The 21,440-nt window shown below is 36.9% G+C and overlaps 1 protein-coding gene across 1 annotated transcript; it reads right to left on the reverse strand.

The window, feature by feature from the left end:
- Positions 1 to 5,973: 5,973 nt before the first annotated feature.
- LOC142978142 (gustatory receptor for sugar taste 64f-like) lies at positions 5,974 to 21,096 on the reverse strand. Its single transcript, XM_076122462.1, has 11 exons — positions 21,030 to 21,096; positions 17,553 to 17,700; positions 15,930 to 16,051; positions 14,580 to 14,759; positions 12,685 to 12,833; positions 12,128 to 12,250; positions 11,142 to 11,296; positions 10,685 to 10,738; positions 10,024 to 10,186; positions 8,643 to 8,732; positions 5,974 to 6,062 (listed from the first exon to the last, which is right to left on the reverse strand). The coding sequence occupies exons 1-11, from the start codon at positions 21,079 to 21,081 to the stop codon at positions 5,985 to 5,987; spliced, it is 1,314 nt and encodes a 437-aa protein (XP_075978577.1). The 5' UTR covers positions 21,082 to 21,096; the 3' UTR covers positions 5,974 to 5,984.
- Positions 21,097 to 21,440: the final 344 nt, after the last annotated feature.

Raw genomic sequence — 21,440 nt, forward strand, 5'->3', positions numbered from 1 at the left:
GCCAGGTGCACTCACCGGTCGGTAAACGATCTGTAGGTGAAGCAACCGTTGGCGCGGTCATTCCATATATGGGTGACCGCATAGTGGTATTTGAGCTGGGCGTCTCCGTGCGTCGGAGGGCACGTAAAAAGTCGGTCCCGGTTGTTGTCGATTAAGATAACAGTCGTTAAGCCAGGTCAAAGGCCTTTGGGCGGCTTAAACAACTTTGACACTAGGTTGACCACTAACCTGCTGATCCGCGCAACTTCGCTTGCGTCACATAAGAGAAAATGCGTCATAATTTTCGCCGTTTTTGTAACATTTTTTACTAGTACTCTGCTCTTATTTATTTATTTATTTATTTATTTATCATAGCTCTTATTGGTCATAGCGTGATGATATATAGCCTATAGCCGTATATGCCTCAATAAATGGGCTATCTAACACTGAAAGCATTTTTCAAATCGGTCCAGTAGTTCCTGAGATAACTCTTCAGCTTTATAATATTAGTATAGATTACAGCAGAGAATAAATTTTAACTAAATAAAATTACATAGAAAGTTTAGGTCACCACGCCGCTACCATTGCGTCGGGAAGTCGTACGTAGGTTAGATTCTCACACGGATCAATTATTTTTGCGATCCACTAATCATTGTTGTTGTTTGTAAAAGTCCCCGCGACTCAAGATAATTCTTAGTGCAGGAGTTGTCTTTACATTATATTTAGTAACTGTATTTAATATTTATATTCCTCTAAAGGGACAATTTCTCGGAAATATAATTAGTATAGTGACATTTATGACAGTCAATTTAGTTCTAATCGTTTGTAACACACCCTTGGCACTTCACACGAAGAGAAAACTACGCAGAAAGACTAAGGGCGTGTTTCTACATAAGCAATTTATATATTTATATGTAACCCATTGCTGCCCCACAGCTGGGCAGGGGCCTCATACCAAACGAGAGAGGGGTAAAGCCTTCAGTCCACCACGCTGGCCAATTGCGGGACTTTGCATGCCCTCAATAAATGTATTAAACAAATTTTAGGCACGCAAGGTTCCCTCACTATGTTTTCCTTCACCGTTAGGGCATGTGATGAACATATCTTCGAAAAGTCATCGGTGTGTTGCCTCGGGTTCGTACCCGTGACGACTTGCGTGGTAGGTACCAACTTGATTCACTCGGCTATCATTACATTAATTAGGTTAAAATGTTGTACTTATAACCAGGTCCTTAGGATAAAGTCGACCCGACAACTCCCTGGAGCATCATCCTACATTCTCCTCACGTCATCACGCTTGAAAATATTGGTACTTTCAATATTTTCTTCGCATGATATGTAATCCTTTCGGGATTTGGTTGGTGTTAAGTAGTCCTGGCACGTATACATGCCCGTTGAGATGCCGTTTAGCGGCCCGCTATTGATGTAACCGACTATACAGAGGTTATTTTGCTAACCAGGTTATATGAAATACGAGAAAAAGAGTTTTTTTGTGCAGTTTATTTTGTACAAAACTTTCGAAACAATATTTTAGTAAATTATGTATTTAAGTCGTATTATTTGTTGACCTTATTATTTAAAAAAATGCGCAAATGTGTCTGTAATTGTGTTATTTGTACTTATGATTATACTTAATGAAATCGAAAAAGTCCATAAGCACTCCATGGTAGCTAGCAGGCTGAAATTTTCACAAATTATGTATTTAAATTAAAGAAAATAAAGTATTAAGGGGGTCCAATACAATAGACGTGATTTTTTCGTATTTTTGGTACGGAATCCTACGTGCGCGAGTCCGGTTTGGTCTGGGCCGGTTTTTATAAAATACATTAAACTTTAAATATAAAACATACGTCACGTCAAAATAAACCTGTCGTGACGTATCATTTAGATAAAAACGTTTGTTTGTAGCGAACAAAACCTTGTGTTTTTCATTACTTTGTCGAAAAGCCCGCATGCCTTCAACAATGGCCTGAGATAACCACGTGGAGTCTATTTTTTGTTCACTGATGGACCTGAAAGATAGTCCAAAACCATAATAATATTATGAATGCAAAAGTTTGTATGTCTGTTACACTTTCTCTTAACTGTCTCCGTGGCGCAGTGGTATAGGTCGCTACGCTGCTACTATTGCATCGGGGGTGGGTTCATTTTCCACATAGAACAATTATTTGATCCACAAATAATTGTTTTGGGTCGGATTGTGTTTTGTGTCCTGTTTGTATGTTTGTAAAAGTCCTGGTGACACAAGAGCAATTCTTAGTGTGGAAGTTGCTTTTAAAAAACAATAAATAACAATAAAAAATTGCATGAAGATAGACGTTAAAACCAACATGGACTATATAATAATATATATACTATTCTATACTATTATTGTTTAAAAAAATGTTATCTGATTTCCTAGGCCCCTTCGTCTTTCGTCATATTTACGGGTCAGCTCGTAAATATATAAGAAAATAATTATTATAACTTAAAATTAATAAATTCTTTTGATTAAAAAATAACAGTTACAAGTAAAAACTAAAAAGAATACTGACAATATTCGCACTGAAGAAGAATCGAAGATCTAATCGTAATAGAAATGTATCTATACATTAATATATGTAATACACAATCATCTTACTCAACGAGGGGCAATAATAGGCTTTACAAATCTTCCAATACGTATTCAATCTAAGAACCTGTTGGATTCTTTTCGTGAATTAACCGTCGTTTATAGGAGACGAATTTAGGGAAGAATGGGTGCGAATTGTACGTAAATATTAGAAGGGCCCAAGCAAGGTTTGAATAAAAACGTTACGATACATTTCTGATTTTAAATCATTTAGTTTTAAGGTCAAAATGAGGTATGAATTCTTACCTTTTTATGCCAACGATTAAATTTGGTTAAACTTTCGTTGACATAAAATTATTTGCATTACGGCAGCAAAGCATCTATCAAAAGATGTGACTAAAATACCCGTTTAAAATATGCAAATTATGGACCCACTGACGATAAACATTAAATTTTCAGTTTAAAATTGTACCAAACTCAAACCGCTAATCACATAACTAAGCAATCCACAAAATCATTATAATAAGCAACATTAATCACGTATTCCGCGAACTATCAAAACTAAATTAAGTTACGAACGCACCCGTGCTTCCCTGAATCCGGCTCTGGGTACAATAATAATCGTTATTAGGTCTATCAAAGTAAAATCATTTTCTCATTATGTGGCTTCGGGACAAGATTAGTCAGCTTTCGGCTCGGGATGGCGAAATTCACTTATGTTCTTAAGGCCAGATGAAAGAGTTACGACGAAGTTTAGTGTAAAAAAAAGGTTTTTTGTTGTTAGCCTGTAATGTCCCACTGCTGGGCAAAGGTTTTAATATTCCTATCGCCAGATTGCTTATCCTCAGACGTCGATCCGCTCGGCTGTCGTGAAATAAGCCACGAGCTCTTCTTGATGATGATTTACAAAATTTTTCTTGTAAAAACCTCACATGGAGCCACATGGTTCAAATTTCACACATGTCGCATACAGGAAGCGTAACTAATTTAATTTATTCAATTTCGTACATTCCCTTTGTTTGACGAGGTTTGTAAATTATAGTTCCTTAACTTCGTTCTATTAGAGAGGAATTTGTTATTAATTAATCTAACATTATTAATTATACTGTGAAAACGAGTAGGTGTTACAAAAGAATTTGTATCTGTGCCTCGATTCTCTACCACGATCGACTACAGACAACCGGCTAGCTATCGAAATGTTGACATTTAGAATGTACTGCCAAAATGTTTCATACGACACCCGTCAGAGGCGCTGATCAGATTTCGATACAAAATTTCTCGATGACAGTTCGGTTGTCGGTAGTCGATAGTAGTAGAGAATCGAGGCACGGGTCTTAAATGCGATAAGAATTTTATTTCTTACTGAATTTTAAGGTTTACGATACCTTGTATTATGTGTACAAAATATTTGTTTCGTCTTTAGCTAGTTACTTATTAAATGATCACCTTTGCGAAGTTCAAGGTTCCGTTTTTTACTCGGAACGGTATCTGTGCTATCCACTAATACAAATTTCGGGACTGGTTGTAATTTATTTATACTCGTTATTTATTTTTATATGGTTATAAAACCCTCTGCGACGTCAAATCAACTCAATAATAAGAAAATATAGTAGGTAGTTAACTAAGTGTTTATAACTTAAAATCGTTTAGTTTTAAACGCAAATAATATAGTTTATTATAATACAAAAAAGAAAAGAAAAGTGTCTAATCTATACTAATATTATAAAGCTGAAGAGTTTGTTTATTTGTTTGATTGTTTGTTTGTTTGTTTGTTTGAACGCGCTAATCTCAGGAACTACTGGTCCGATTTGAAAAATTCTTTCAGTGTTAGATAGTACATTTATCGAGGAAGGTTAGATATAGGCTATATGTCATCACGCTACTACCAATAGGAACAGAGTACCAGTGAAAAATGTTACAAAAACGGGGAAAATTTTGACCCATTCTCTCTTATGTGACACAAGCGAAGTTGCGCGGGTCAGCTAGTAGTTTATATCCAGCTTAGGGGGCAAACGTGTATCGCAGTTGGCAACTATTTGAAAGCCACTGCGCTATAGATTGTTATCTTCTTGAGAATAAAGTAATTAACACATTACGCCAAAGCAGCAATGTACTGAATAGTGACCATCAATTTTACACTAGTTGTTAAATGAGATACGTGATAAGCCCGCTGGTATTTGAAGCTAAAATAATGTCCTCCTAGCCGATATACGGCTACGGCGGTCAGTTTCATTGAAACTGGCCATCTATGCAGGACTTTGTTTATAGTGTCCAAGTGTGTGCACAATACACAGGTACACTCTCTATTCCATCACTCTCATAGTTTGGTGGGACGGATAACCGACACGACCAGAGAGAGGTCAGGCGCAGGACCGACGGCTTTACGTGCTCTCTGAGGCACGGAGGTCTTCGACCTCAACTTCCCAACTCCGGGCATCTCTAAGAAATTCTCAACAGAAAATCTCAGAAAAGACTTTTTGGCCCGACCCAGGATTCGAACCCGAGACCTCTCGCACGGCAGCCGCATATACTACCGACCGCGCCACAGAGGCAGTCGACGAACCTAAAATATCATAATCTAGTCACTAGTCACACAGTCTTACCACAGAGGCAGTAAAACTGTTATACTGCTATTTAATTCACAAAACAAGTTTGTACATCGTATATCCAAAGTTTTCTAATTAGCATAATAGTAATAAACGCCACCGCTTAGTTTCTGTTCTGTTTGAAGGTCGTCCAATGTAATTAGACGAGTCAGTAAAACATAGTTATGGAGCATTGGCATAATGCCCGAGAAGCTTAGTAATATTGGCTGTAAAAATAAGGAAATATCTGCTCTCTCCATCGTCACAGAAAGCTTTTGTCAGCAACTTATTTGAGCATTTAGTTTTGAAAAAAAGCCATATATTTATTTAATTAGAAACGCACAACATTACAGATTATTCCAGTTTGTTGTAGATTAAAGGTGATTAAAACTAATAATAAAAAATAAAATGTAAAAAAAATTGATACCAAATAAAACATTAAATAAAGCATCTGTTACAATTAAGATTAAACATATAGGTGTAAAAATAATATTTACTAAAAATCACAATAACATCAATAATTCTATAGTAAATAAAAAATAATTCAAAAATTATCTATAAATTTGCTCACAAAATATCAAGGCATGAGTCCCAATGATGACCCCTTTTTATTGTTTTTTTTAATTATTTTATGGAGGGATTTGTTAAGTGTAATATGGTCACCCATCCACAGGACAACCTCGACAAGCATAGCTTAACCTCCGAGATTGGTCCGTGTGGCCGATGTTCTTAAACCACGAGCTCTTAAGCTAGGTTAATGTTATTCTGTTCAAAGGAATAAAAAGGCTATTGATACCAAAAAAAAAGCATTGTTATTTAATTTATTTCTTGTTACATACTATTATATCTGAAAAAACACTTAATAGTAATTACGGTGATGAAGTCGTAGGTGTGACTCCGGTGAACTGCATCAGAACCAATTCGTACGTCACTATGGTACCGGCAATCTGTGAAACAGAAAATTAAATATGTTATAATGTAACGGGTCTTAAGTGCGATTGAAAATAAAAGGTTAAAATACCTTATTTGCTTAAACGTTTCACGTTTCATTAAAAAAATACAAACGACTTGAGAACTCTCCTCCTTTTTTTTTAATTCGGTTAAATAATTATTTTTCTTAACGAGTTTAAACTCTCGCGACTTGCAGTGCGATTCTCTATCTTCGTTACTGTCGTGTATCGAAAATTTGACATTCAAAATGTACTGCAAGAATAGTTCCTACGACGCCCGTCAGGGGCGCTGATCAGATCTGATTTTTCGATGACAGGCCGATTGTCGGTAGTCGATAGTACCTAGTAGAGAATCGAGCTACTGATACCCGTTTATTAATACGAGCCTAAAACTCTATAAAGATCCGAGAAAATGAAAACGAGTAAGCGTCTAATATGATTTAATACAAAGTTCATAGCATTCATAATAACCTCGCCCCTTTCGGAGGTACAAAGGAATATCCTAATAGTAAAACCGCATTGTATTTAAGTGAATTTTGCTTAGTAAAGACGTGCTTACACCGAAATTTGGAAATATTAGGTCGGGGAAAAGTCTTTTCGCATTATAGTATGTATGAACTTGCAACACTAGCATTAACTTGCAATTTCATCCACGTGAAAGCAAAATCTGGGGCAAAAAATTATCTTTATGATTATCCAGGCAAATTTTATTAAAATCCTTTCAGTAGTTTATGCTTAAAATAGTAAAAAATACATCAACATCTGCACAATGCCATCGCTGCTAGCGTATTTCTAAAATAAAAATATTTGCTTAGGATTGGCTTTGGGTCTTCAGCTATCTCCATTAAAAAGTCATGGTAACGGGGGTTTCACAGTTTTAATATGGAAGTATATTATATCTTCTTTGTTTCCCAACATATCATACTTGAACCAAGTATCGTAACCTTAAAATTCTTATTACGTTTAATCCCTGATTAGCAAGAAAGAATGTCTACAAACCATATAATATTTAAACGTTAGCTGACCCGCGCAACTTCGCTTGCGTCACATAAGAGAGAATGGGTCATAATTTTCCCCGTTTTTGTAACATTTTTCGTTGCTACTCTACTCCTAATAGTCGTAGCGTAATGTAAAATAGCCTATAGTTTTCCTCAATAAATAGGCTATCCAACAGTAAAAGATTTTTTTAATTTGCACCAGTAGTTCCTGAGATTAGCGCGTCCAAACAAACAAACTAACATACTCTATAATTTTATAATATTAGTATAGATTATAAGGGTAAAGTTCTCAGTTAAGTTTTCGCTATTCAATAGTAACTTGTACACAAGTCTTTACCCCTAGGTTGGTTCAGTGTTGGAGCAGCGAGCCATCGCAAATCCGATGTTATTATTTAATTACTAACTCTCTGAGAACTGAAGACGGTAAGTTGTGGGTTCCGTGCAAGTTATGAGCGGATCACTATCTTTTACTTTATTCCTTTACAATATGTCAAAGACCATAAGGTCTTAGACCGCTCCAAGGACCTGCCCATTTTAACGGATAGCGCATGGACTGCCTCTGCCCTCTCAAATCGCGCTGCAGGTCTTCTACAACTGCGACGTGCTTGTAAAGGACTTGATAGCCGATCTTTTTTCGTTTGTCTATTCTCTGAAATACCCATAAGTCTATTTTCACACACACTCCTGTCTAACTTTAATGACAATAGCGTGTGTAACAATCGCTTATAGCTTAAGACACATTGAGAATTACATCAGTCTTTTGTGGAGGAACAGGGATGCCCAACAAGTTCATCTTTCATATTGCTTTAAGAACGTTAGTTCTATTCAGTGATACACGTGCCGTTCTATCTTTTACGAGTTAATCTAATAGAAAAAACCTTAGGGCAATTTTTAACCCTACAAAGCTTTACACACAAATTTAATGGTCGGCTCAAATCCGAAGCAAAAAACCATGTTTTTTTATTAGATATAATCACTTAATAATCACTAACTAATTAATAATCACTAAATATTATCACTTGTTCTAGTGGTGAAGAAAAACCGAACACCTAAAACCTTGCATGCCTAAAAATTCTTTAACACATTTCTTGAGGGTCTGTAAAGTCCCTAACCCGCACTCTCCAGCGCAGTGAAGTTTACATACGATATTCCATTCAATGTTTGTAAAATTAAGTTTATGTGCGCTATCATTTTCAGGCGCCCATAGCCAGTTGCGCTCACCGGTCGGTAATCGAACCGTGGGTTAAGCAATCCTTGGCGCGGTCATTCTATTGATGGATGACCGCATAGTGGTATTTAAGCAGGGCGTCTCCATGCTTTGGAGGGCACGTAAAAAGTCGGTCCCGGCTTTTGTCTACTAAGATAACAGTCTAAGCCACGGCAAAGGCCTCTCCGGGCGGCTTGAACAACTTTGACACTAGGTTGACCACTAACCATACGACAAACAAAAACAACTATTTTCTTTGATACAAATGCGTATGATAACATGACAGTGTACCTATACATATTTTAGACGATGACCGTACTTACCTGTGCAATATAGTGATAATTTATCTTAACAATTGATTCACAGACGTACCGTTAGTATCAATCCACGTTTGACATTGAAGAACTGTAGACCACTTAACGCTACGGTGCTGCCATGAATCTGGTCTAAGAACCTCTCAATCTGAAATATCAGAAAAAATGGTTTTCGTTTATTTTACCACTTCATTTCGATCTTAGAGCATCGTTAGGGCTTTCTTATATGCCTATCGTATTTTTAGTGCCAACGACTCCAGAAAACTCCTTAATCTTGTTTCTTGCTTTTTACTTCCTGAGAGGTATTAGAGGGCACTTTTATATTTCATTTTAAAATAATTCCCAACCCCCGGTTTCTGAGTACATTTAGTGGTAGTTTGTCTATTCGATAGCGTTTTTTATATGAGATTAAGCGCTATTTAATAGGTAAACTACCGCTTAATGTACCTCAGAAACCGGGGGTAAGTCATTTTTTCGAAACACGGAGGAACTCTATATGTATAAAATGGTCACCCATCCACGGAACAACTTCGGCAAGCGTAGTTTAACTTCAGAGATGGATCCGCGCGGCTGTTGTTAACTAAGCTCCTCACCTTAATTATTCATATTACATGGACTAAAAATAAGACAATAATCAAGCAAGCCTGATATAGTGACCCAATTATTGACCTATCAATGGTTCTTCCAGTCCTTCAAGTTACTCTGCTGACGTCATCAGTCAACGACAAACTTCACTGCCGCCGTAATCCCTCGCTTAATAGTTTCCTAGTTTAGCAGAGTTTGTAGCAAAAACTTCGTCCGCAATAGATGTAGCGTTGATTTTCGCCGAAATTGAAGGTGTTTAGATGAAAAGTTTGATTGAGTATTCATAGACTTTGGTTATTGTTGTTCGTGGTGTTTCGTAGTTTTATAGTTTGTAAGTTTTAGCCCCTGCACTAGCGGTTAACCGCGAGAACGGCTAGACGCGCGGTTATAGTTAAGTTTGCAAACGCCTGACAATAAATGGCAGTTGACTACGTGCAGTAGCGCGATTCTGTATAGTCGGTACTATCGAGTATCGAAATTTTGACATTTAGAATATACTGCCAAAATACCCTAAACACTACGAATACTAATGTTCATACATAATTTCTCGATGACAGGTCAATTGTCGGTAGTCGATAGAAGTAAAGAATCGAGCTATAGGTGTGTACAAGCGGTTGCATACAGACTAAAGTGTAGCCGTAGTCGGTAAACGAGCTGTGGATTAAGCAACCTTAGCGCGGACATTCCATAGATTGGTGGTATTTGAAGGGCGCGTAAAAATTCTGTCTCGGTTGTTGTCAATAAGAAAACAGTCGTTAAGCTACGTCAAAGGCCTTCGGGAACTTGAACAACACGAGGTTGACGTTAACTACACGACGAAGGAATGAAATAAATAAAACACTATATTTTGTTACCTCAACGCAATAAGTAGCAGAAGAAACATCGTACAAAGCGTACGCTGGCTCGAGACTGGCGGCATTAACTCTCGCCGCAGCTAGCGATACAGCCAGAGATCGAGCCACGAGGAATATAAATGAATACGCAAAGTAAATTGAGTGCTCGTAGCCCCGCATGTACCTGTAAAGTATTTTCAATGAATTAATTTATCAATACAATTTTTGCAATAGATGTATTCTGGCCAATGAATGAATACAAATATTTAAAATATCCTCCGAAGACCTCCAATATTCGGCAACGATGGGCAATTTATTTAAAACCGATGTAGGACTTCAGTTATTGTGTACAAGTGTACAGGTACATTATCTGCCTGTGTGCACTTTCGCATTACAATAATGCCGGCCTCTGTGCGCGAATGCTAGTGTATGCGACTGCTGAGCAGAAGTTTCGGGTTTTGAGCCCCGGATCGAGACAACAATTTCTTCCAGTATTTTTTTCTCACAAACCTTAGTAAATTTCTAGCAAAGAAGTTGAAGTTTGTAGGCCTCCATGCCTTGGAGAGCATAAAAAACCGTCGGTCCTGTGCCTGACCACTGGCCACACCGGTCATTCGTTCCACCGGCCTGTGAGAACACTCTCTGTCATGCATTTTTACAATACTTCTAGTTAAAATCATACCTTTGATCAGGTACAGTGGCATTGTTGCATCTGTCTGAAGGTCGTATCCCGACGCTGAAAAAAAGATTACTAAATTAGCAGTGCGGCTTGTTCCTATATTCAGGCCCACGAATCAAGACTCGCCGCCTATTACAGGCAACTAATATATTTTTCTTTTTTACCCCTTACTGTCCCGCTGCAGGGCAAGGGTCTCCTTCCAAACGAGCGGGAGGGAAACTAATATTGTAAATGACAAAACATATTTTATACATTTCATACACCTCTGCTTCCACATTCGGGTATAAAAGGCGTGATGCCGTATATCCCCTCTATCTCTTTCTTCCTTGCTATGAATCCCTTCCTTATCTCACTCCTCCACTTAGCTCTGACCATCGTGACTGCTTCATCGTCTTCGAAAACCTCACACTCAGTCATGTATTTGAACAAGTTCATACAACAACCTCTATTTTTTACTCACGCTAATGTATGAAGCAGTTGTGAACACACGAAGAACAGGTTGCTTGCAAACGATATAAATATAAGGCCTCCAATTATACGATCTACTTTACGTACTAAGTAAGTAGCTTTGTTGTAGTCTTCCCTCATCGTTCGCCAGAACGACGGTGGGGAGTTCTGAAAAAAATGACAAAAATGTATGTATATTATAGTTAGGCCTTTTCAAACTTGCAAATCAAGTCATGTAATTTTATCGGAGTCTCTCGCTCGCACTTACATACTGTCCTATTCCTGTCATTCTTTTAATTATGTCATAGTTCGCATGTTTGTAATGGCCCAACACATAGCACATGCATGTAATTTTAATAATACGTAGCTTGTTTGTGATAAAATTGAACATTCTCAATAGTTGGCTGAAGTATGTACTGCTGATCGGAGAGTGGCAGTAAGATCCCCCCTCGCACCGTTATACATACAAACAATATAGACGATGGATCTTAGGTGTATTTTGATACGTCTTTGAGTGTCGCCGCTTAACTGCCACTTGAAACTTAAGCCCTTCGCACATAAAACTACACAAGTCTTCTATACTCAATGATTTTAGTCTTCAAGCAACTAGCGCCATACAAATCCAGTTGCAGGACGAAGGTTGGCAACGCGACTCATGTACGAACCTCAATGGATTTGTATTGCTTGCTTGCTTGTCGTTTGGTTAATGGTCAACCGTGTGTCAAAGTTGTTCAAGCCGCCCGAGAGGCCTTTGACGTGGCTTAACGACTTTTATCTTAGTAGACAACTATCGGAACCGACTTTTAACGTGTCCTCCGAAGCACGGAGACGCCCAGTTCAAATACCATCATGCGGTCACCCATCTATGGAATGACCGCGCCAATGGTTGCTTAACCCACAGATCGTTTACCGACCGGTGAGTGCAACTGACTATGGTGACGATTTGTATTGCGATAGTCGATTCGAAGAGAATTGTTTAGTATGGTGGTATATACGAACTTTATCTTTAGCAGCTACTACTCTGTGGTTGACTTGCTCGAGTCGAGAAGTGAGGTAAATACTCATACATATCACGAAAAGGTCTGGAAAGTTCCAGTTAAACGTGCAAGTCATGTTGACTATCTGAAAATAAACAATAGTTAAGAGAATCAGATCGCACATACCAACCTTTACCATATGGATGTGCAGGCAAAAAAAAATACTGCAATTTATTTCTGCTTCAATTACATTGATTGGATGATGAAATGATAAATTTAAATACTGGAGGTATTCTTATTAATGTTAATTATACTTTATTTTATTACAGTAAAAAGTTATTATTTACTCATAAAACCTTACGAAAATACGATACGTCATATGCCAATATCTTTTTACTGAAAAATCTTGTTGACTACTGCTGATTTTTTATGACTGTTGATTAGAATGGCTTAACCTAACTAGGCAATATTTAAAAAGTAAGAAAGATAAAAGAAATTGTATAAAATCGGGGGTTTTTAATTTAAAGTTATAGAGTATGATTCGACTGTTAATCAAGTAGCCTATAGTTTGATACATACCTGAGTCATAATCCCGTAGAACATGTTATAGGGGACGAACATGAATACCCAAGGAAAACTGCGTCTCACATGACTCTCGTATATCGGGTTTTCGGGCTCGCAGTCGATAGCTAAAGCTATACCGTGTAGCTCGGAAAAAAGATGTTCCACTGGAAAAATACACGTTTTTATAAAATAAATCTAGTCCCGAGTGGGATTTAAGCCCACCACAAGCGGCGCTACGGTTATTGCGGCTAGGTGACCACGTTAACCACTGTGGCAAACGTGCAGCATATCTTTTTACTTCCAACATGGAAAATCATCTTACATGTGACAATTCTTAAGAATAAGAAATTGAAACTATAATTTGATTCGTTTAATCGGTTGTGTATGTGATCGCGCGTTTAAGACTTTTTCTACCGTAACGCACGGTAAAACCGCCTATAGATAGTGCAGTCAATTAAGCTTAAATTAGGTAAGAATCTCGGAATTCGAGATACCCAGCTGTAAGTCTGTAAATACTTGTATATTGACACCCTAAAAGTTGTCTCAAAACCTACATATGGTAGGGTGTACGCAACTATAAAATTTCAAGGTCCAAAGTCCCAAAAACCGGTTTTTTGAGCTTTTTTTGTAAATATCTCATTTCCTATGGAATTTTTGCATTCGTATTCATTACCAATATTGTGCAGTATAAAATTCTCTACAAATTTTGTTTGAATTTTTTTTTTACGGTGAACCGTTTTCGAGATAGAGGGGGGAGAGCGCGCGGTCACAGGATCATTTCAAGTCAACCGGTGCCTCCGGTCGTAGATGCGCCATATATATTATAGTTGATGAACTATCGATAAATCAATGATTATAATTATAAATAAATTTAACCCATTACTGTCCCACTGCTGAGCAAGGGTCTTCTCCCGTAATGAGGGAGGGGTTAGGCCTTGAGTCCACCACGCTGGCCAAGTGCGGGTTGGGGACAATGCATACAAATTTTATTCATGCAAGGTTTCCTCACGATGTTTTCCTTCACCGTTGGAGCATGTGACAATTATTTCTAATACACACATAACTTCGAAAAGTCATTGGTGTCATCATTTTCTTCATAATTATATTAAATCTATATATTTTCAATAATACTGATTTATTTGTTTTTTTGTCATCATGTAAGAAGTTATTAATATTAATTAGGTTAAAATTCAAATATACTTAGTGCCTATATTTTCATGAAAAATTCTGCAACTACATGGGCAGGTAAGTGTTGATAAGTTAATTAATACTGAATAAAAAGTGGATAGGTTATGAAAAAAATGATAAAAAAATAATGTAATAGTTAATAGAAATTGACAAATATTTATTAATCATTGATTTATCGATAGTTCATATATATGGCGCATCTTCGACCGGAGGCACCGGTTGACTTGAAATGATCCTGTGACCGCGCGCTCTCCCCCCTCTATCTCGAAAACGGTTCACCGTAAAAAAAATTCAAACAAAATTTGTAGAGAATTTTATACTGTACAATATTGGTAATGAATACGAATGCAAAAATTCCATAGGAAATGAGATATTTACAAAAAAAGCTCAAAAAACCGGTTTTTGGGACTTTGGACCTTGAAATTTTATAGTTGCGTACACCCTACCATATGTAGGTTTTGAGACAACTTTTAGGGTGTCAATATACAAGTATTTACAGACTTACAGCTGGGTATCTCGAATTCCGAGGTGAACTTACTATAATGACTGGACTATAGAAGCTTAGAAAAACCTGCCGCGCACGACAGTGTCGCTATGCAGTGTCTCATAGAACAATGTATACGCTTGACCGACAAATGCCACCGACATCAGCGAAGGAAAAAGCAAGCAACTCTCATATAGTCTTTACGACGTTTTAACAAGGAAAAAACATTTATACTTACCTATAGCAAGTGTTATTAGTAGGAAGCAAGAAATGTTGAACTTTATCTTAAGCTTCGAATCGGTAGTAGGGTCTGCTGCCTCCATCTGAGAGATGTGCATACATAACTCGGGCCATTTCATCGCTATACGCAGGAACAAGGCTGTTGTGATCAAACCAAAGAAGTAGAATAGTATGTCAGCTGAAAAACGAACATTATTTTTACTTTCGACCTCTTATGATCTTCATCATAATCAGCCTAGCCTTTCTTCCAATTATCTTGGAGGCTTCCAGTCTTACCACATGCAGTTGGATACCAGTATTTTACCTGGAGTAACTGCCTGCTGGACTTACACAACCCAGGGACCTGGGTCACAACACGATACCCCTCGGTAAGACTGGTTGTCAGACTTTCAAGTTTCTGACTACTGGTAACGACTGTTAAAGATCTTTGGAAATGACAGTCATATACAAGGCAGCATAAACCTTAGTTCCTCGACGATTTTTCTGTTGCAAATTCAAAGAGTTTCGTGCACAGTTAGGTCCTTCGTACACAAGGCTACGCCAATGTCTGATATTCAACAACTTCGGTCTTCAATCGACTACCGCCATACAAATACATTCGCGGGACAAATGTTGACACTATATGGACTTGTATCACTTGGAGACATGTAGACAAGAAGAACTCGCATTATACGAGATGGTGAGAGATGGTACTTTTCAGAAACAAAGCAGGTGCGTTATATAGATCACTGACAGGAGTATTATGCGTTTTATCCGGGGAAATACCCTCATAGGCGACCTTGAAGCCCCTCTTTATCGGCGGCGTTAGAATACCGGAAACATTTAACAAGTGCGGATATCCCGACACTGGCAGGGGGATTTTTAAATGTATCCAAGTTACAAAAGGATGTACTATTATCTTTTCTGCGGAAAGATAAAAAAGGCAATGCGTGCTTTCCTTTGGGGGAAAATGTACGCGAGATGAAGTGAAAAACGTTTCGGATATAATTTTACAAAGAGTGGGGAAACGCTCTGGAACAAAATCTGGTGAAATTTGTAGCGATTTTGAAATAATATGCTATTATGAAATTTTGTAACAAACATAAAAATATATTAAATTAATAATAAGTTATCACATTATTTGCTGAAAATGTTAAAAGAAAAAAAATAATACTGCTTTTGAAAATCGAGTTATGCAAAACAACTGTCAAATTTTCTAATTTTATGTAATTTAATACTGTATTATGGTCCGACTGGTGGACAATATTCTCCTTCCAGATTGAGGAAAGTAGAAAGTCCACTTCTCAGGTGAAATGGGGGTTTAAAGAACTTTTAAAAGAGAACATATAAATATTTCTATGTAACTTACTTCCGGAGTCTATGCTGTTGACGTTATTTCTAAATAAACTAAGAACAAGTAGACATGCCATTACGGACTGTAATGCCATCGTCACGTATGTATAGATACAACGCCATGATGTTGCTTTGAACCTGAAAAAAAAAAATTATCAACAAAAAAATACTCTTGTCTTGCGGGGACTTTTACAAATATACAAACAACGGACTCAAAGTACAACCAGACCTGAAACAATTATTCGTGGATCGCACAAATAATCGTCCCCTGTGTGAATCAAGAACACGACCTCTCGGCGCAATGATAACGGCGTGGCGACCTAAAGTATTGCGCCATCGAGGCATATTATATAATATTTATATACAGTTCTTGTGACACTCAAAGGAGCTCAAGATTCAGATACAAATCAATTTGGATATATACCTCTCTAATATTTATAATTCATATTAAAATTTCCTTTTATTCTATTGAGAATAAACGGGTATAAATTACGGAAGACCAACTCTGTCCATCTCGGTTATCGAACCCGAGAGTTCACGATCAACAGTCAAAGGCACAGCCAACCGTGCCACACAGGCAGGAAATTAAATATCAAGTAAAATTGCTCAAGTATGTGAAAAAAAATGTTTCCTTTTAGTTCGTAAGATAGATAAGCAAAATGAGAAGTATCGAATTCTCTGTATTGTGTACAATTTGCTACTCTATACATAAAATACGTATAATATGTCAAACATATTAATCAATGCAACTATCTCTGTGCATTTTAAATTACGATTTTAATGCCATCTAGAATAAATAAATATTCATAGAAACCACTGGTTCATTTAAAAATAAATCTATGCAATGAAATATTTTATTATACTGGTGGCTCTGTCTACGTCAAAGAATTGATAAACCAACTCTCTTTGCAAATAGCAAAAAGATGGAGGCACTATTATTTTTGATTTTGTCCATAAACCGCGTTCAAATGCGTTTTATTTATTCACAAAGCTTTGAAATTGTAAACGTGTAGAAGTTATTAAAAATACTGTTGATTAAAATACTCATAAATCAGTTTTTTTACCATTCATGCATTTAAAATCAAAGTTTTCAAAATTGAGAGTCCAATTTCATTTTTATACTAGCTAACTCCTGCGGCTGCGATCGCGCGTGTGTTACTTATTTTTCGAAATTTTCTCAATTCAACAAATATTTTTAAATCAAATCGACTAAGCAATTCTCTAGTTGTAGCGTAACTTACCAACGACAATTACCGTTAACGTTTTTAAACTCTCGCCATAATAATAATATTATAATACTTACAGCGGGTCTTAAACGCGATTGAAAATTAAAAGTCAAGTTAAATTCAGTCCGTGACCACGGTCGATGCAATTCGATCGAAACGTCGGGTAAACAAATAAGGTATCTTAACCTTTAATTTTCAATCGCGTTTAAGACCCGTTGCATTATAATATTAACAATTACCGTTTTAAAATTTAAGAGGCTATAGTTTCTGTAAATATGAAAGTATGTATACACAATTGCGATAACTCGCGATACAATATTCTAGAAAACTCTAAAAAAGATTTCAAATTACACAAAAAAAATACGGTCGAATTAATAACCTGCTCTTTTTGAAGTCGGTATAAAATGTCTTACCTTAATTTAGCTGGATCTTTCTCGCAAACGCCTAAAACAGGATTCAAACCGAAACACTGTCCAACGATGATTGTAACTTTCATAGCTGTGTGAAAGTTAGACGATCTCTTATCTTGTATGTGCTCTTGATAACGGACTTGCACGGGATCTTTGCAAACAGAAATATAATATTATTTAGAAATCGATAGTATTTTACACTGAAATCCAGTCGCACCTAGATTTTTCTATTAAAAAGTAAGCTAAAGTTTTTTAATGAGATATTAACTGCATATTTTGCAGAGTTTGGCGCAGTGGTTTAAGCGGTCACCTCGCCGCAACAACCGGAGCGCCGCGTGTGGTGGTTCGAATCCCACCCGGGACAAATCTTTGTGTGATGAGCACGAGTATTTGTTCTGAGCCTGGATGTTAATGTATCTATATAGGTATATATTTAGAAGTATATAAGTATGTTTATCAGTTATTTGGTTACCATAGTACAAGCTCTGCTTAGTTTGGAATCAAATGACCGGGTGTGAGTTGTCCAATCTTATTTAATTTAATTTAATTTTATCTAAAGGCCAGTTCACACCGAAACGCAACGCGACGGTGCGCACCCTTATAAAGATCTTTTCAAAATATAACGTTATTGTCAATAAGAAAATTTAAATAGCTGTTTTCACTTTTATTTATGAAATAAAAATAAAGAAAATACAATTTTACGATACCCAATAAAACAATGTATGATATTTCATTACAATCTACCAGCCGGTAAAAAAAATAGTCATCATCCGTATTGTGTGCAACAAACGATGAAAATTTCTACGAATTTTTGTTTTGGTTGATTACATACAGTTAGGCCGCTGGCCCTACCCCAGTTTCTGAGGTATATTTAGCGGTAGCTTATCTATTCAATAGCGTTAAAACTCATACAGAAAAAACGCTATTGAATAGATAAACTACCGTTAAATGCACCTCAGAAACCGGGGGTTAGTCTTCTTCTTCTTATCTTATGGTTAGTGGTCAACTTAGTGTCAAAGTTGTTTAAGCCGCCTGAAGGTAAAGTATCTTAATTGAGAACAACCGGGACCTACTTTTTACGTGCCCTTCGAAGCACGGAGACGCCCAATTCGAATGCCACTATGCGGTCACCCATCTATCGAATGATCGCGCCAAGGTTTGCTTAACCCAGAGATCGTTTACCGATCGGTGAGCGCAACTGGGTTTGGCCTTAGTGTGCAGACTTCATAAGCCAAGCTAGTTGGAAGATAACGTAGAACTTCGTATTTAATGAAGGTATTCAGGCTGTGAACTGTGAACTATGCAGTGATACTAAAGTTATGTGAAACTGTTTACGGAAGCCGTGGGCGTGTACACGGGACTGCGTGACTTGAGTATATTATTTAAATAGTTACACGTATACAGAACATCACGCATGTTGTTCCCGAATAGGTACAACATGTGTCAGCTCCAAAAGTAGCTGATCATACTCAATCTTTTGAAACCCTATATATTGAAGTGTGCACATTATTCCATGGAAAAAACATTTGCCATTGATTGAAATGTCTAATTCTAACTCATTCTACCCGATTTTGATCAGTTATTTATTAAAGTTACGTAACACAGAAGTTTCAAAATATTGAGTACTAGCTGACCCGCGCAACTTCGCTTGCGACACATAAGAGAATGGGTCAAATTTTTCCCCGTTTTTGTAACATTTTTTATTGCTGTTCTGCTCCTCTTGGTCGTACCGTGATGATATATAGCCTATAGCCTTTCTCGATAAATGGGCTATCTAACAGTGAAAGAATTTTTCAAATCGGACCAGTAGTTCCTGAGATTAGCGCGTTCAAACAAACAAACAAACAAACAATCAAACAAACAAACAAACTCTTTAGCTTTATAATATTAGTATAGATGATCAGCTACTTTTGGAGCTGACTGTACCTGAAGAGGTAGGCAGAGGGACATGAAAGACACCATTACCAAAGTTACACCCATGTAATATGGGGCGAGTCTATTGCCATATACCAGGCACAATTTGGTATTTTTTTCTGGTAAGATTTTATGAGACCCGAACGTCCATGCGGACGGAGTCGCGAGCAAGAGCTAGTTTTATAAACGTAATACTCCGTAATCAAACTGTCGAAACTGATTAAATTTTACTGATTTCAAAGAACCTACTAAATTAATTTATATACTTAATTACAAATCCAAAAATAACTACAATGCTGTGTCATCATCACGGCGTCATTTACAGGAGGTAAGTGCTTTTGTTTGTACATAATGTACTATATTTATTGGCTTTAATCCTTTACCTAAGACTTTAGGCCCGAGGGAACAATACATCTTAATGCTCCACTAGTATTTGAGTACTAAAACGGTGGATAAGAAACTTTAAGCCACTTGGGAATGAAACAGTATCTTTACAGGTTTAAAAAAGTATGTTTTAGAGTGAATTTCGAGCAAAATTTGTTGTGTTTTATGTTTACGGAAGACACAGATTACTGTCAATCAATCAATCAGCCTAGCCCTTCTTCCAGGTATGTTGGAGAAGGCGTATCAGATGCAGCTCAATACCAGTATCTTACATAGAGCGCTTAAAAGAAAATAATTAAATTCCACATTAAATGGTGACTTACTTGAGTCTTTAATCTGAAATTTTCGAAACTAAAGCGCTACGTGGCGAAAATCGTATTTCCGATCCAGTGTCAATATTCCACGGTTATAAACCTAATGAAAGTTTTAAGGTAGGGTCTTATTGCGTACCTTTCTCAGATCGCATCATTTCAAAGTTTACTGATAATTCTAGACTTTTAATTGTTAGTAATAAAGAGTTTAAACAGTGTTAATTAGGAAAAGTTTTTAGGATATAAAAAGAAAAAGTTAAAAGCCAGTTTAATTAGGAACATTGAATGTTTTTAAAAGGACAACATTAACGCCTTTAGGTAAAGAGTAAATTATCATAAATTGAGACTTTGAAATAGAAAATGACCCGCAAAAAATTGCCAAACTCCTGGTGGACAGTTCCCGTGACCGGAATACTGGAATTTACTTCGGGCAAAGACTAACCATTGCCATACAACGCAACGTGGCAATGCTGCCAGCACTCTGGGAACGTTCCCGGTAGACAGCGATGTGGAGGATTATTGCAACGCGTTACACGCTTCCCATCCATCTTATTTTTGTTTTCTTTTATCTATTTATTTGTATATTTATATATAGTTAGAGGAAGACAAAGCAAAAGATGGGAAGATGAACTAAAACTGACGGCGGGCCCAACATGGAGAAGGGTTGCTAGAGACAGAGCACAAAGGAAATTGTTGGAGGAGGCCTTTGCCAAGAGGCACACTGAACTCAGAGATATTTTATGATATAAATAAAGAGATAACCATAATACAAAAGAAAGAAGAAAGCAGACCAGGATAAGAGGCTTTTAATTATTACATAGTTATAGCATACTTTAAAAAAGTTCAGAATATAAAGTAAAATAGCACTTACAATTCCAATCATTCTTATATTTTTTGAACTTCCCAAGCGAGTACAAATCCATATTGTTAGTTGCAAGCCGGCGCCATGTTTTATTCCAATAATTACTATCCGCCGAGCCGTCGATATTCGTGATAAACTTCCAACGTTGTTTCATTAGGGTTCTGCAATAACACTCAAACTTATCAACACTAATAATATAAAGCTTTTGTTTGTTTGTTTATATGCGATAATATCTGTAACTGCTGGTCTAATTTGGAGAAATCTTTCGCTAGTATGTCAAAATATACTACTGCTATACTACTGTCAAAATATACTATACAAAGCTTAGGTGTTTGTTTGTTTGCAATAGTCTCTATTCTCTAAAAATGTTGTATGAGGACTTCATCAGCGCCCCTAGCGGGTACTGTAAGAACGAAATTT

The sequence above is a fragment of the Anticarsia gemmatalis genome, chromosome 2, assembly GCF_050436995.1.
Source record: "Anticarsia gemmatalis isolate Benzon Research Colony breed Stoneville strain chromosome 2, ilAntGemm2 primary, whole genome shotgun sequence".
NCBI classification, from domain to species: domain Eukaryota; kingdom Metazoa; phylum Arthropoda; class Insecta; order Lepidoptera; family Erebidae; genus Anticarsia; species Anticarsia gemmatalis.

Excerpts from the sequence above, each read along its gene's own strand:
- LOC142978142 (XM_076122462.1), bottom strand. The coding sequence starts at position 21,081 with ATGGATTTGTACTCGCTTGGGAAGTTCAAAAAATATAAGAATGATTGG. Across the intron at positions 16,052-17,552 it reads AAAGATCCAGCTAAATTAAG|GTTCAAAGCAACATCATGGC; the intron begins GTAAGACATTTT and ends TTTTTTTTTCAG. Across the intron at positions 6,063-8,642 it reads AACGTGGATTGATACTAACG|ATTGCCGGTACCATAGTGAC; the intron begins GTACGTCTGTGA and ends TCTGTTTCACAG.